General features: G+C 38.6%; 1 protein-coding gene across 2 annotated transcripts in view; it reads right to left on the bottom strand.

Moving 5' to 3' along the window:
- Positions 1–16,216, bottom strand: part of ADAMTS9 (ADAM metallopeptidase with thrombospondin type 1 motif 9) — a 174,353-nt gene that overhangs the window by 114,223 nt on the left and 43,914 nt on the right. The window contains exons 11-12 of one of the 2 annotated variants that reach the window (XM_081938876.1): positions 14,221–14,328; positions 6,606–6,751 (exon numbers count right to left, since the gene is read on the bottom strand). In XM_081938876.1, coding sequence (XP_081795002.1) covers positions 6,606–6,751; positions 14,221–14,328 — 254 coding nt within the window. The remainder of the gene's footprint in view (positions 1–6,605; positions 6,752–14,220; positions 14,329–16,216) is intronic. The other variant, XM_081938877.1, reaches the window with a different exon arrangement.

The following is a 16,216-nucleotide window of genomic DNA, read 5'->3' as shown; positions in this document are numbered from 1 at the left end:
AGAAAGAGTCTGATAGTTTTTGCCTCTACCAACATCTTCCTGCCTCTCTGCATCAATGTACCATTAACTGCCATCCTTACCATATTTCTTATTTTCTTTTGACCCTCGAAATAAGACTTATTTTCGGGGAGGTCTTACTAATTTTGAGGTGCCAGAGACGGCGAGCGTGGTCACCTCATGGATGCTACTGTGTTGCAATATTTTGGGGGAGGGCTTATTTTATCGCATGCGCTCAAAGCCTGATTGGGCTTATTATCCTGAGAGGTCTTATTTTCAGAGAAACAGGGTATTCTCCCCAAAGCCATGGTCATGGTTTGAAGACGCAAAAAGGTGTCAATATTCTAGGAAAATCTTCTCCCGCCAGAAGGTTGAACCGATTAGAAAGCACCTCATAACTGCATATCTATTCACCATGACGGAAAATTCCAACAGTTCTAAAAGGACCTATTTGGAAAAGATAATCTAAAGAGTCTTTAACATTCTCCTTACATAGCAAATTGATTACAACTCTCTAAAAGAATTTTGCCTTGATATATTAAGTATCATGGCTTACACAGAGCCACAATAAACAATAAAATGTAAGCAGTAAAACAGTGGCATGGTCCTTATGTAGGTGCTATCTTGAGATGTTTTGTGCTTGGGTGGGTCAATACTCTTGAATGACAAATCATACACTAACTCCGGTTCCTATTACTATATATGGTATGGAAGCAGATTATTAAAAGCAATATTTATAAGGCTTTATTTTCTCCAGACATTACGTAATTCCTCTTTTACCCCACAGCAAGCCTTGTATGCCATATTCTCCAATGCAGACCAAGAAAATAGCAGAGCTGGGTGTCGCTAGGATTGTTGCTCATTGGAGGAAAGCACTTTTCACCCACATTGCAGAAACTATAACAGCTTCTTAGGCCAGGACTAAAAAAAGCCATTTGCTTTTTTGGATTCTGATGGCTTAATGCAGGGCTGCACTGCATGAACTGCAAAGATCTCGGCAGCTATCAAAATGGCAGGAAAGAATAAAAGGTTCTGCATCTCTTTGCGAGCATCTTATGGTCTTCCACCGATTTGCAACTCACATTTAGCAGTCGTATATAATATTTTCCTTTTTTTTTTTTTTGAAGTTAACAAAATTTATTGTCTCCAAATTTAAAAGCCATTTGCTTTTTTGGATTCTTGCAATTTGCTTTGTGTGTGTTATAACATTGTCGTTTGCAAGTGTTTAACATCTGCAGCTCAACACCCTTCTAAGTAGTGTTTCTCATCCTTGGAATCCCTGAAAGCAGATGGACTTCAGTTCCCAGAATTCCCCAGTCAGCATGTGTTAAGTGGTGTGGACTTCAATTCCCAGATTTCCCCAGCCAGCACAACTGGCTGGGGAATTCTGGGAATTGAAGTCCACCTGTCCTAAGAGTTATTAAGGTTGAGAAACACTGTTCCGGAGCACTGTGGGTAATGAACATTTACAACATCCCAACTATTATTCATATATGCAGATTTTTTAAACAAACGAGGAATATTCATTAACTTGTGACCAAATCAAATAAAACTTTTCTTCTAGCAAAACAGCAGCTGATAGAACATTGTAAGTTCCCGAAAAAAGGATTCTGTGCTTATTCATGCCTGGCACCAAGAACTGTGTTGGCTTTTTTGGCAGCTGCTGCACACTGCTGGCTCATATTTAAATGGTTGTCCACTAGGACTCCAAGATCCCTTTCACAGTTACTACAGTTGAGCAAGGTACCACCTATTCTGTACCTGTGCATTTCGTTTTTGTTGCCTAAATGTAGAACCTTACTCTTTTCACCATTGAATTTCATTTTATTAGATAGTGCCCAATGTTCAAGTTTGTCAAGATCCTTCTGTATCTTAAGCCTGTCTTCTGGAGTGTTGGCTATTCCTGCCAGCTTGGTGTCATCTGCAAATTTGATGAGTTCCCCATTTATTCCCTCATCCAAATCATTGATGAAGATGTTGAAGAGTACTGGGCCCAAAACAGAGCCCTGGGGTACTCCACTGCATACCTCCCTCCATGTAGATGCAATTCCATTGAGGACCACACGCTGAGTGCGGTTGGTCAGCCAGTTACGACTCCATCTGGTGATGATGCTGTTCAACCCACATGCTGTCCAACCCACAGTTGTTGTTGGTTGTTTAATGACCCTGTAATCCCTTGGGGGGTGGAGTCGGAATAGAGTTTAGGATTTGTAATATTCTGTCTTAAAAATGTCGATTTGCATTGATTGTGGCGAAAATCCAGAGAAGTAAGGCAATTATAGATAGTCCTTGACTTACAACCATTTGTTTAGCAACTGTTCAAAAGTTGTAATAACATTAAAAAGTAATTCACACTTAGGCCCACTGAAGCATCCCCACAGTCATGTGATCAAAATTCAGGCACTTGGCAATTGGCATCTATTTATTTGCAATATCCTGGTGTCATGTGATCACCATCTTCCCAGCCGATTTTCACAAGCAAAGTCAATGGGGGGAAGGCTGGACAATTGCACGATTCACTTAACAGCTGTGGCAAAAACGTGGTAAAATTGGGTGAAGATCACTTAACAACCGCCCTGCTTAGTCACAGAACGCCTGGTCCGAATTATGGTTGTAAGTGAAGCCTACAGTTCTCAGTATAAAATGGGATAACTCCTAATCATAGCATTTGATTACTCTTTACAGGAGATTATTCTTTGGAGACCATAAAGGCCTTCAAAGAGTTTGTGATGGGATGACAGCCTACAACCATAAACACTTGCAAAAATGCTTGAGCATTAGCATTATTTTATGAGTTAAGGTTAATGCTAAATTAAAATATTTTTAATGTTTGCTAATGATAATTATTTTTAAATATTTATTCCTCCAGCCCAGGAACACGGTTCTACAGAGGAATTTTTGCATCTGTCATTTGAACTTCGATAACTGTTCAGTTTGGTACAGCAACCAAACAGGACAGGTACAGACTTCAAAAGAGAGTTAGGACTGCAAAAAAAGAAAAAAATGCAACCAGCTCGCCTTCCATTGAGGACCTTGCATATTGCATGGGCCTAATGCTGGGAAAGATTGAGAGCAAAAGAAGAAAGGGACGACAGAGAATGAGGTGGCTGGATGAAGCAATAGGCGTGAGCTTAAATGGATTCCAGAGGATGGTAGAGGACAGGAAAGCCTGGAGAAAGGTTGTCCATGGGGTCACAATGGGTCTCATACAACTTTACAACTAACAACAACAAATATTGCATGGGTAAGAAGGAGAGCTGAGAAAATATTTACAGACCCCTCACATCCTGGCATAAACTGTTTCAACTCCTCTTCTTGGATGCTGCTCCAGGGTATTTACATGCCAAAACAACTAGACCAGTGATGCGAACCTATGGCACGCGTGCCATAGGTGGCACACGGAGCCATTTTTCATGGCACGCGAGGCGCTGCCCTGTCAGCTGGCCAGTGCGCATGCATGCGCTGTCCAGCTGATTTCACCCTTTTTGAAAGCCATTTTTCACCCTCCTCAGGCTCCAGAGGCTTTATAGAAGCCTGGGGAGGGTGAAAATAGCCTCCCCCGCCCCCCCAGAGGCTTCAGGGACCGTCCTGAAGTCTTCGGAACGCTTAAAACGACCCTCCGAGCAAACCGGAAGTGATTTCTGGTTTCCCCAGAGGGTCGTTTTAAGGGCTCCAAATGCGTCAGGGAAGCCTCCGGATGGTCCCTGAAGCTTTTGGAACGCTTAAAACGACCCTCCGAGCAATCCGGAAGTGAATTCCGGTTTGCTCGGAGGGTCGTTTTGAGCGCTCCGAATGTGTCAGGGAAGCCTCCGGACAGTCCCTAAAGCCTCCGGAGGGACGGGGAGGCTCTTTTCGCCCTCCCCAGCCTCCTATAAAGTGACTTCCGGTTTCCTCGGAGGGTCATTTTAAGCGCTCCAAATGCATCAGGGAAGCCTCCGGACGGTCCCTGAAGCCTTTGGAACGCTTAAAACGACCCTCCGAGCAATCCGGAAGTGACTTCCAGTTTGCTTGGAGGGTTGTTTTGAGCGCTCCGAAGGCTTCAGGGAAGCCTCTGGTGCCTGAAGCCTTCGGAGCGCTCAAAATGATCCTCTGAGCAAACCGGAAGTCACTTCCGGTTTGCTCGGAGAGTCATTTTAAGTGTTCCAAAGGCTTTAGGGAAGCCTCTGGACGGTCCCTGAAGCCTCCGGAGGGCCTCTGGGTGGGGGCGTGGGAGGCTCTTTTCGCCCTCTCCAGGCTCCTATAAAGCCTATAAAGGGCGAAAAAAGCATGTAAAAATGGGGGGTCGTGCCTGTTGTGCGTGCATGCGCACTGGGGGGTCGCACATTGCATTATGGGTGCAGCACGCCCGCACACGACCCCCCTGCGCTCCCCCCACTTGTGGCACACGAGCCAAAAAAGGTTCGCCATCGCTGTACTATAGAGGCAGTTCCCCCCCCCTCAAGCCATCACTCTGCTGAACAGCTAATTTCCATAGTACTGTCTTATGCCTAAGTACATTTTACCCATGTGATATGGCTGTATTATTATTATCCTTCTCATCTTTTCTACCACCTCCTCCCATTATTATTATGATTATGATTAATATGTTGTTTTGCATGTACCGAGAACCTCTAAACCAGAGACAAATTCCTTGTGTGTCTAATCACACCTGGCCAAATAAAGTATTCTATTCTGTTCAAATTTAATTTTGTAGTATACCACCCAGAGTCACTTGCTTGTGAGATATGCAGTTATATACATTAGATAAATAAATAAAATAAAATCAACTGAAATAAGTATATGTGTATGGCTTCAGAATATAAGGGACTGGTTTGGACAAAACTCAGCAGCATTTTTTCGTGCGGCTGTTGATAAAAATAGGATCGCCAACATGATCACCAATATCCGATGGCGGCGTATGGCACAAGAAGAAGTACTAGTATCAAGACTGCAGCAGGCAGGGGAGATAAATTTCCCATTTTCCATTTTAGCTGTACTTCTAAGAAAAATATCTGACTTGACTGTGTCCTCCCCAATGCAAATCATAGCTTTGCTGAAGCAATTCTGGACTAAGTCCCAGTATTATTCGTTCAGAATTGAGCTTTGGCAATGAAATCAGGTCTTGGAGGTTCAATCTTCATAAACGCACTTCAGATTTAGTCCCAATTTAGAGCAATTTCCAATCTAAATACAGACCTATACATAGACCAACCTATGCAATAAAACATGTGTTTCATCGAATGCATGTTGAAACACTACACTGGATTACAGCTGTCCCCAGTATGTACACTATATGTATGTATGTGTGACATCTGTTTGTCATATACTATATGTATGCATGTGTGCCATCTGTTCATCATCTTCATATCCCATTTACATGAATCATTTGTAATATCTTGATCCATTTTACCAAAATGCCTTTCATACAGTGTTCTTATTTATTCGTCTTTTAATCTAGCTATCTATTATAAGAATTTATATCCTGTCCCTCAATAAAATTCTAAAGCAGATGACACTATTTAAAATCATACTAAAATATTCAACACTGTAAATTAGCAACAGAATGAAAACAAACTGAACCACAATAAAACACTCCAAATTAAAATAAAGTGTATCACTGCACTGAACTAAATTCACAAGAGTCAACTGGCAAGGCTCTCTAAAAAATGGGCTTCACAAAGAGTGCTACCCCCTACTGTTCTGTGAAAAACCTGCCTATTTTCTGAGGCAGCATATTTTATTATCAAGATACATTTGAGGTTTTCAGAGAAGAGTGTTCATTATTTGTTATAGCTTCCTCATTACTTTTTTCATCTAACAGGCTATTTCCACATTTTTTTTTAAAAAAAGCAGGAATCCTGTCATAAACCATCATGCGAACAAGCAACTTTCTGATGCATATGGCCTACTCACAGCAGCTTCCCTCCCCCCTTTAGATGACTGCTAACCACAAGTCAGAAAGAGACAACTTTATGTGTTATTTGAATGTAGTATTATATGCAGTAAACTTGAATACGTCAATACCCTTAAGTTAACAATTCATCCTGGCTTGAACTTAGTTTATTCCAGTGGTGGGATTCAGCCAGCTTGCACCTATTCAGGAGAACTGGTTGTTAACTTTCTAAGCAGTTTAGAAAACTGGTTGTTGGAAAAAATCTCATTTTGTTTTTTTCCACTTTACAGGGCTAATCCTGTATGGAAGGCAGGAAGAAAACATTCTGGTGTTGTTTCTAGCCTAATCTTTGTTTCCCTGCTTACAGAAACTGCCTCTCTGGTTAACCCTTATTACATTGTAAGAGCTAAGATGAAGCGCCCATCAACGTGAATGACATTGAGTTGGCCACGCCCACCCAGTCATATGATCACTGAGCCATGCCTACCCAGCTGGTTATTAGGGCAGAGAACTGGTTGTTAAATTATTTGAATCCCACCACTGGTTTATTTCCAATGCTTCAAATAGGGATGCAGTTGTTAAATAGTTCTTCCAGATTCTACACACATAGAAAGAAGAAACATACTTGCCGTGTTGCAAGCACAGGTTGCTGTCCATTCATAATGGGTTTATTAAAACAGGATTCCTACCTTAAAGTGTTGTGCGAGAGTTGTAATATTTAACCTTTTGTACTTACTCAGGCCTGTTGCACTCTCGAATGGCATTTTTAATCCCACCACCACATGTTCGTGAGCAAGCTCCGAAGGGGCTCCATGCGCCCCAAGCCCCGTCTGTCATAGGTACTTCTCGCTCTTTGGGAACACAGTGGCCAAACTTGCAATGCTAAATTCCAGACAGACCAGAGAAAAACAGAGAAAGAGAATTTTTTTTTAAAAAAAAACAAGATTATTTTATTGTACAAAAAGCATATTACAGTATTTTTAATAGTAATTTTATTAAAGATCGTAATTGCAGCAGTAAAAACTAATAAGAAAACTAAAAAAGTAGAACAAAAGTAAAGAACGGGTGGTGCAAAAAAAGAAAAAAAAGGGAAAAATAAGGAGACAACAGAAAAGAAAGAAAAGTAAGGATATAGAAAAGAAAAAGAAAAGAAAAATATAAAGTATTGAATTTTCACCATCATAACAAGTACTAACTACTGAGCCACCGTAGCTCATTATGGTTATACTTGTAAAATGTTTCCCTAAAGATAAGTCTTCCTTGCCCTCAAATGAGTTGAGAGAGATAGTATTATTCTGAATGATACAAATTAAATTTCATTAGTATCGCAAATTACCGTATTTTTCAGAGTATAAGATACACCTTTTCCCTCCCTATAAGAGTGTGGAAATGTTGGTGCATGTTATACACCGAATACTGCCATTTTTGGCCTCCCAAAGCCCCACCCCTGCATCCCTTTTTTGAAAAAAACAGGGGAAAAGTGGGTCGTTTTTTGCAAAAACTGATGCATTTTCCCTTCCTCCAGCCCCCAGAAGCACTCTGCAGGCTTCAGCAGGGCTGGGGGAAGGGGAAAATTCCCCCATTTTTGCAAAAAACGCCCCATTTTTCACAAAAATGGGGGCATTTTTCCCTTCCCCCAGCCCTGCTGAAGCCTGCAGAGTGCTCCTGGGGCTGGGAAGGACAAAAACCTTTTTTTCTTACTTACCTCTTCAAAATCTTGGTGCGTCTTATACACCAGTGCAGCTTACAATCCGAAAAATACGGTATGTCAATCTATTACCTTGCTGTCTTACTACAACACAATTTTTTATTCTTTTTTGTGGTTTTTAAATGTACTACAAAAAGTAATAAAATAATTTTTTTAAAAAAGCTAGAAAGGTTTTTCCCCTGCATTTCCTCAGAGATATCCAGACTAGGAAGGCAATAAATATTATAGAAAATTGAAATAGTTGTAACAATTGAAACTAGGAAAACATTCCATCACCCTGGAAATACTTGTTTCTCAATGTAATTAATAATGATAGATAATACAGTGGCAATAGCATTTGAAAATTTGCAAGAAAGACTTTTTAATGATTTTCACCGCCATATTTTTCAACTGCAAAATTTATTAGCTCATGCTGCATTGTAGTCATTGTACAGTAACTGAATATGAAAAGAATAAAAAGCTACGCATAAAATAGCCCAAAGATTTTGTTAAGATACAGTGATTTAGGAAATGTGTTTATGTTAAAATTCTCCCAGCCACCTATGTGTTTCATGGATAACATCCAGCTTTTATGATATTACAAATTTTCCTTCATACATAAATATATCATGTTAAGATGTCAGAGGAAATTAAGTTTGGATTTACAGAGAGAAAACTGGTATCCTAGATTTTCATAGACAGACCATATTTTAGGATGATCCAGTATCATATGCATATGTGACAGCAGAAGAGACAATTAAATTTAGATTGGCAGAAACAAAGAGCAGAACTTAAAAAAAATTGTGATGGCACCACAAATGGGAAAAAGAAATTCAAATGTCAAAAATATGGTTCTACCCATATTGATAAATGAAGTAACATAAATCTATGAATAATTCACTAATTATTATTGTTGCTGTCACATTATCCTAAAGCAAAATTTGTAGTCTCTTCAGTTAAAAAACAGAAACAGAAATAATGGAAAGCACAAGGTTTTGGTATTTGTATGTATTCTGAACAGGATATGTTGACTGAAATGTTATCTCTTAGATGCATTCAGCACATGGGATGGGCATTATAAGGGTAACATGCAGGGTAGCAATTACTGATTTTACTTGTGATGAGTGATGCTTCATCATCACTCTGCTTAACAACTAATTCCCACAACTCTGTCAATAATTTACCAAGAATTTACCAAAAATGTATTACTATTCTTCTTTTCCTAGTATCTTCTTTTCCTAGTATCTATCTCTCCCTACTTATGACTGACTATAACCATGTTGCTTGTATCTTTCAATTCATATTGTTTTTATTGTTTCCTAGTATGATTTTATAGCTTATTAGTAATCTTGACTATCACTAAGTGTTGTATCTGTTTATTCTTGATTAATGTATTCTATTCTCCTTATGTACACTGAGAGCATATTCTATCTATCATCTATCTATCTATCTATCTATCTATCTATCTATCTATCTATCTATCTATCTATCTATCTATCATCTATCTATCTATCTTCTATCTATCTATCATCTATCTATCTATCTATCATCTATCTATCTATCTATCTATCTATCTATCTATCTATCTATCTATCTATCTATCTATCTATCTATCTATCTATCATCTTCTATCTATCTATCATCTATCTATCTATCATCTATCTATCTATCTATCTATCTATCTATCTATCTATCTATCTATCTATCATCTATCTATCTATCTATCATCTATCTATCTAGAAGCACTTACGATTTATTGTATGGGAGACCAATATATTTGCCCAAAGTCTCCATAGTAGCCATCATATCAATTCAAGTCAAGGTGAAAAGTCTCCTATGTGAGATATTCAGGACGTTATAGAAGTAGCAAGGAACTATCCATGGAGAACCTCAAATTACATATAATAGGGATGGATGATTTTGGCACTCTCATTTTATCCCAGGTCCTCTGAGTTCAATTAAGGCATTGTGTGGACCAAGAGATCATACTGCCTGCAGTAAGATGCCACAATATGTTAGATCAGACTCCATTTGCTTTTTTAGAGAAGAGGAAAACCTACTCAGTAAAATGAAGTGAACCAGAGACTCACTCCAAAGGATTTCCTTTTCAGCCAAAATCTAAGATAGCAAACTCTCAGGCTAGAGCCAAGAGAGCCAGCCAAAGGCATTTAAAGTTAAGTGTGGAACACAGATAACTGTTTTCAGAAAATTAGAATGAATGGCTTTTAAAGTAAGGGCATTTTTATACTATAAAACACAGAACTGTGCACCGTCTAACAGAAAGCGCAAGATCTATGCTGTATGCAGTTTTATTGTTGCAGGGACATAATTACTGTATCTTCTATGATCACCTTAGAAACACTTTGAGCTTTAATTACCGTATTTTTCTGACTATAAGATGCACCAGAGTATAAGATGGACCATGATTTCGAAGAGGTAAATTAAAAAAAGAAAATGCACGCCTCATTTTTTGCAAAAAAAAGGGGGGGAGGATGGAGAGCTTTGGGAGGCTTGTCGAGTGCTCCTGGGGGCTGGAAGCTTGTCGAGTGCTCCTGGGGGCTCCTCGCCCCTGTGCCGGGCCAAAAACGAACAAAAAATGGCCCGTTTTTTGCAAAAAAAGAGGGGCATGCAGAGGCTTTGGGAGGCTTGTAGAGTGCTCCTGAGGGGGCAAAAATGGCTCAATTTTTTTTACTTTTTTTTGCCCTCCCCAGTCCTCAGGAGCACTTTGCAAGCTTCCCAAACCCTCTGCACATCCATTTTTGCAAAGGGGGCGAGGTTTCGGTAGGCCAAAAATGCTGTATTCAGTGCATAAGACATACCCAGTTTTTCACCCTCTTTTTTGAGGGAAAATGGTGAGTCTTATACTCTGAAAAATACGGTATATAAATTGAATTGAATTGACAACTGTACTTGGCCAAATATGATTAAATGTACTAGGAATTTGTCTCCGGTTCAGAAGCATTCAGTGTACATGAAAAGAAACAGAGCAAAATTAATCATGCCAATAAAATTAAAATAAATTAGCATTGAATTGGGATTTCTGGACATAAGAATAAATTATAAAATGTTCTTTTTTTTAACTAGCTCCCACCACAAATATGCTCCAACAACATGTTGCTAATATTCCTTGAATATACAGGTATATTCAACTCAACTTATGACAATCGAGCCCAAAATTTCTGTTGCTGAGTGAGTCACTTGTTAAGTGAGTTTTGCCTCATTTTATGACCTTTCTTGCCACAATTGTTGATTGAATAACCACAATTGTTAAACTAGTAACACAGCTGGTAAGTGCATCTGGCATTCCCATTGATTTTGCTTGTCAGAAGGTTGAAAAACATGATCGCATGATCTGAGTTAGTTGCCAAGCGTCTGAATTTTGATCACATGACCCATGGGGATTGCTCTAATGGTCAGAAGTATGAAAAATACTCAGTGCCACTGTAACTTTGAATGGTCACTAAATGAACAGTTGTAAATCAAGGATTACCTTTATGGTTAAGACAAAATGTTTAACACTGCTTCCCCTGAAAAAATTTTTTGTGTGATTCTTCCTGTCTCTAATCTCAAGAGAAATTAAAGAAATTGAATCTATTTCATTGGCAGTTTCTAGCTATATTGTCTTCAGAACAGACTATTGTCCTTCTGTTCTAAAGTAGTATTCTTATGAGTGAATTTTACTCATGAAATGAAATGAAACTTCTATTATTTCTATAGTAGATGTTGAAACGCAAGTATATATTCTACATGCACATACATGCTGCATTTTAAATTCTGGCACATTTTATATTTACACTTCTAAACACTTTATTTAAAGCAGGCAGTATTTTTCATGATAATCAGGATATTTGTTGTTGTACCAAGAGAAATAATTAATAATACCATTATTAGGATTGTGAAGATGTGGATCTACTTTGCTGAATACTTCATGGCAAACCTTTGGGTTTTATTTTTCATTTTATACACGTTTAATACAATGCTAAGGTAAGTCACATTGCTAAATCCCTTTTCTAGTAACAGAGTTTAAAGAGACAATGGATTTCTGAGTTCAGATATCACAAGTAACTGCAATTTGGATACAAAACAGAGCCAGAAGCTTTCAGTCTTTCCCTTGTTTTATAACAATAAAATAAAAATAAGTGTGCAATTCAGGTGGCTGGGCAAGATAAACCCAAAAATGTTATAGTTTGCATTGCAATAATAATAATAAAAAAATATTTTGTGAATAAGAACAGCTCTTATTCTCTTTATCAATGACTTGAAGTTTATTTGGAAAGACTGGCTGATCTATTCTCTTGGCTGTGCCCATAGAAAGAAAAGAAAAGAAAATCAAGATGTGATAGCTTCTAAGGAAAGCAATCTGTCTGTTTTTCAATTACAGGTTAGTTGTTACCAGGGGTGGGTTGCTGCTGGTATTACTGACGGTTCGGTGCATGCAAAGTTTTTTTTGAAAAAAAAAACAAAAACATTCCGCTCCAACCAGGGAATCGTGACAGGCCTAGGTCACTGCCAGTTTCAGCTATAATATCCAGAGGAACCCACCTCTGGATATTACAATATCTGAACAGAAAATGTTTTATTTGCAGAATGATTTTTTGATGCATAAACTATCATATTAAACAGTGTAGTAGCAAGGAATGGGTTCATGGGTGGGTCCCTGCCAGTTCAAACCTCTTCTATAGAAGAGGTTCCACAAATCTACAGTGCCGTTTAGAACCGGTTCCAGCTCCCTCCCCCTGCCCGTCTGCACATCATCAAGATGAAGAATGAGAGGAGGAATTCTGGGAGTTGAAGTCCACAAGTCTTAAAGCTGTCAAGTTTGAACACCCCTGGGTTTTTTTTTCTAAAGGGTTAGGGGTGCAAGGGTCTTGTAACTTGACAGCTTTAAGGCTTGCGTGCTTCAAATGCCAGAGTTTCTGAGCCAACATTTTGATTGCCAAGCAAGAGCGTTGTCAAGTGAGTTTCACCACATTTTACAAGTTGGCCACTCCCACTCAGTCACATGGCTGGCAAGCCATTCCCACCCGGTCACATGGCCGGCAAGCCACCCCCACAAAGCAGCCCACACCTACAGAAGAGGTTCTAATTTTTTTTGAAACCCACCACTGCGTAGGTTGGTCAGGGGTGCAGTGGTAAGCCCAGTATTTTCTAGTTAGGTTGGCTTCACGTCTCTGATCTGGACAGTTTAGAATCAATCTGCCTTCTAAAACGCTACAAATAGTTGCACCCCACTTATGGGCAACAAGTGACTCCAAATGGAAGAGGCAGTCTGAAAATTAAAGAAAATCAATACACTAACCTTCTGCACTGGCCTGTTAGTACCTCAGCTGACATCAATAAAACACGCATGTGGTGTTAACTGAGTTAGCACTATCCCTTAAAAATATTTTGCAACTCCATATGCAGTAAAATTGTTGAAGAGGAAGTGTGCCCACTGCAGAATGGATTGATACAAGACATTTTAGACAACTAGAAGTAACGGTGGAAGGCAGGCCATCTCCTGTGAGAAATTTATAATGACTGAGATCCCAACAATGGCTTATTACAGATGATATTTCCCATTTAGATGTGCAAATCCAATGCCGTAATCATATTCTGAAAAATATATCTGCTTTTCATATCATAGCAGCAGCATGCTAACCCTGAAGTAAACAAAAACTATGCAACAGATATTTGTCTGAAAAGTTTAGAGTTTGGATCATTATTTGGTTTAATACTATCCAGCTCAGTGTTCTCACACATGAAATATGTCTAACACATCACGTGAGTTTGTCTGCTGTAGGAAAGAGGCTTAAAGCAGACATTTCTATAACTTTGATGGTTTGATTTAAGGTCCCCCCCCCTCCCCAGTGTCTCAGGTTTTAGGTCTTAAAATGTATTTTCTTTATTTTATTTTAATTGATTATATACACCCATGAGTTTTTAAATCTGCAGTTCTGAAGCCAAACATTTTGCTTCCCTTTGGTTAGAAAACACAAAAAATGTTTAAAAGGAAGATAAACATTCTCCAATTGAGGGAACTGGGCTCCAGATGTTGTATCAGTACTCTGCACTCAAACTACTTGTTCCAAATTAATTGTGGAGTGGTGTTGCCTTCAACTGTGTTTAAAAAGAAAAACGCTTTGAGATAATATGGGAGAATTCCTCACAGAAATGATCTGCGAAATAGCCTTCATGCAGTCCCCATTATTAATGGTCTCCAGTATAAAGTTGGATATTACAGAAAGGAAAAAAAATATCATTCAAAAGAGAAGGTTGAACTTTTTCTTCTAGTGAACAGGCAAGTAGGAAGTGGTTTGTGAATGAGTAGATTCTGCCGATAGAGCAGTTCAAAAATGCTGCTGTCAAACAATAAAATGGTTAAAGATATTGTCAATGAATGAATGAATGAATACCATTATTTGGTGTAGCGGTTAAAGTGCTGGCCTAGAAACCAGGAGACAGTGAGTTCTAGTTCTGCCTCAGGCATGAAAGCCAACTAGATGACTTTGGTCCAGTCACTCTCTCTCAGCCCAACGCACCTCATAAAATTGTTGTGGTGAAAATAGGAGGAAAGAGTATTAGGTATGTTGGCTGCCTCGGGGTATTTACAAAAGAAATAAAGGTGGGATAAAAATCTAATACATAAATAATGACAAGAGGCAGAGCAAAGAGACCAACTAACCTTTCCAAGGCCACAGTCCGTCCCATCTGCCCACGGTGTGTGTTGCGTACGACATCCTTTATGTGCTCCGTCATCATTAATGCACCATAGTCTTCTGCACTGCTTCTGCTTAAGTGATTTTAAATGGTCTCAGCATTACTCAACAGCTAGTATAACATATGCTATAGGCCACATACTTATTTTAGATATCTCCCTGGTGTTATTACCATCACTGAGAAAGGAAGTATAAACAATGAGCACAATAAACTAGAGGAAGTGACTTGGCTAAGGTTGCAAACGCTGACATTTTTGGCTCAAACGCCTTAACCTCCTAATTTAAAAGCTAAACCTGTGCCCATACAAAATGCTCAGAAATCCCATTATGAAAAATTGGTTAAAAACTTCCTCTTGCATAATGAACAAAACCTGAAAATAAGAAATAGTGAACATTTCTATTACTCCCAAATTTGACAGATTCTTATGGAAATACCTGGCCCTGTTCTCCATCTGGACTGTACTTGTATTCTTTTCCTTGAAGTAATTAAATGGTTTCTATTTTTAAATTTTGTGATTATTAAGAAAGAGTTCAATATGCTACAGCTGAGAAAGGCAGATGGTCCCCAAATTATTAAGACCTGAGTGTCCTATGCTTTCAAATCAATCCCATTAAAACAAAACCTCTTACATAGATTACCAGTCACTATTTCCTATGAGAGAATTGTTTCTTTCATAGAACATATTGTTCTATTTTTTATTAAAAATACAGATATAAGTTACAACTCTGCAAAATTTTATTCAGCTTCTTCTGTAATTTCTATTTACAATGGTTATATATTATTCTGTGTTATATATAACATAGTGGGCAGAATTTAGAATTTACAATTACTTGTAATTGTAAGTTTTATTAACTTCAGTGGGAATTATTACTGAGTAGATACTGGGAAATTTCATGGATAAGTTGCTTATTTTAATGTATGCTGATTAGTGTAAATTTAAAATGACAATAAATTTCTATTCTATTCTATTCTATTCTATTCTATTCTATTCTATTCTATTCTATTCTATTCTATTCTATTCTATTCTATTCTATTCTATTCTATTCTTCTATTCTATTCCATTCCATTCTATTCTATTCTATCCTATCCTATCCTACCCTACCCTACCCTACCCTACCCTACCCTAGAGTTATTCTGTCTATTCCATCTTTGTATATATCTATATCTGTCTATCAGTGTATCTCTCTCTCTCTCTCTCGCTCTCTCTCTCTCCCTCCCTCACCCCTCTCTCTCTCTTTGTTTGTGTGTGTGTGTGTGTGTTTTGTACGTCTGTATGAATAAGAAATCAAAACAAGATGACTATATCTTGCTAAATCTTGGGACTCACCATTCTCTGATCTATGAGGATGGTGATGGTATTGAATAAGATTGCCAGCAAGTGTATACCTTTGTGTCCAGCTTTTTTTGGATAACAATTGACCAATTTCCAATTTATTATGGAAGAATTTAGAGAAGATACGGAGGAGGGGAGGGGGTCAAGATACAGAGGATTCTAGGGGAAACAAATTTATTGGAACCAATGGAGTCAGGCTTCAGGTTTTAGCTTGGAAGAGAAATGGCATTTGCTGCCATTTAGGTGGGTGATATTTTTTGGGTCTTGCGGAGAGGATGTGTGCATCTCTTGGTCCCCCTGAGTTGACTCTGACACCACCAACCACCCATTAGCCAGTCAATACATTTCAAATAAATACCACGATACACTTTTGAATGGAGGCTCGAAGGCCTAATCTTAAAGTAGTTGTTCTTTCAGAGTGCTTGAGAGAAGAACAATTTTGCTTCTGGTTTCTAGAGGGTTATTTTTCTCCCACATGCTGTTCAATACTGACTGAACTTGATGGAGAAGCCATCTCTAAATCTGGAGTGAGAAATTATCATCTGATGATAAAAACCAGTCATATACTGATATCCCTAAAGCAAACCAGGGAAACCACATAAATCCTAGCTGTAATGGCCTGGATGGA

Source organism: Natrix helvetica, assembly GCF_964273705.1.
Source record: "Natrix helvetica genome assembly, chromosome: 1".
Lineage (NCBI taxonomy): Eukaryota > Metazoa > Chordata > Lepidosauria > Squamata > Natricidae > Natrix > Natrix helvetica.
Note: the sequence above shows the minus strand (reverse complement) of the source record. Positions and strands in the feature narration are given on the sequence as shown.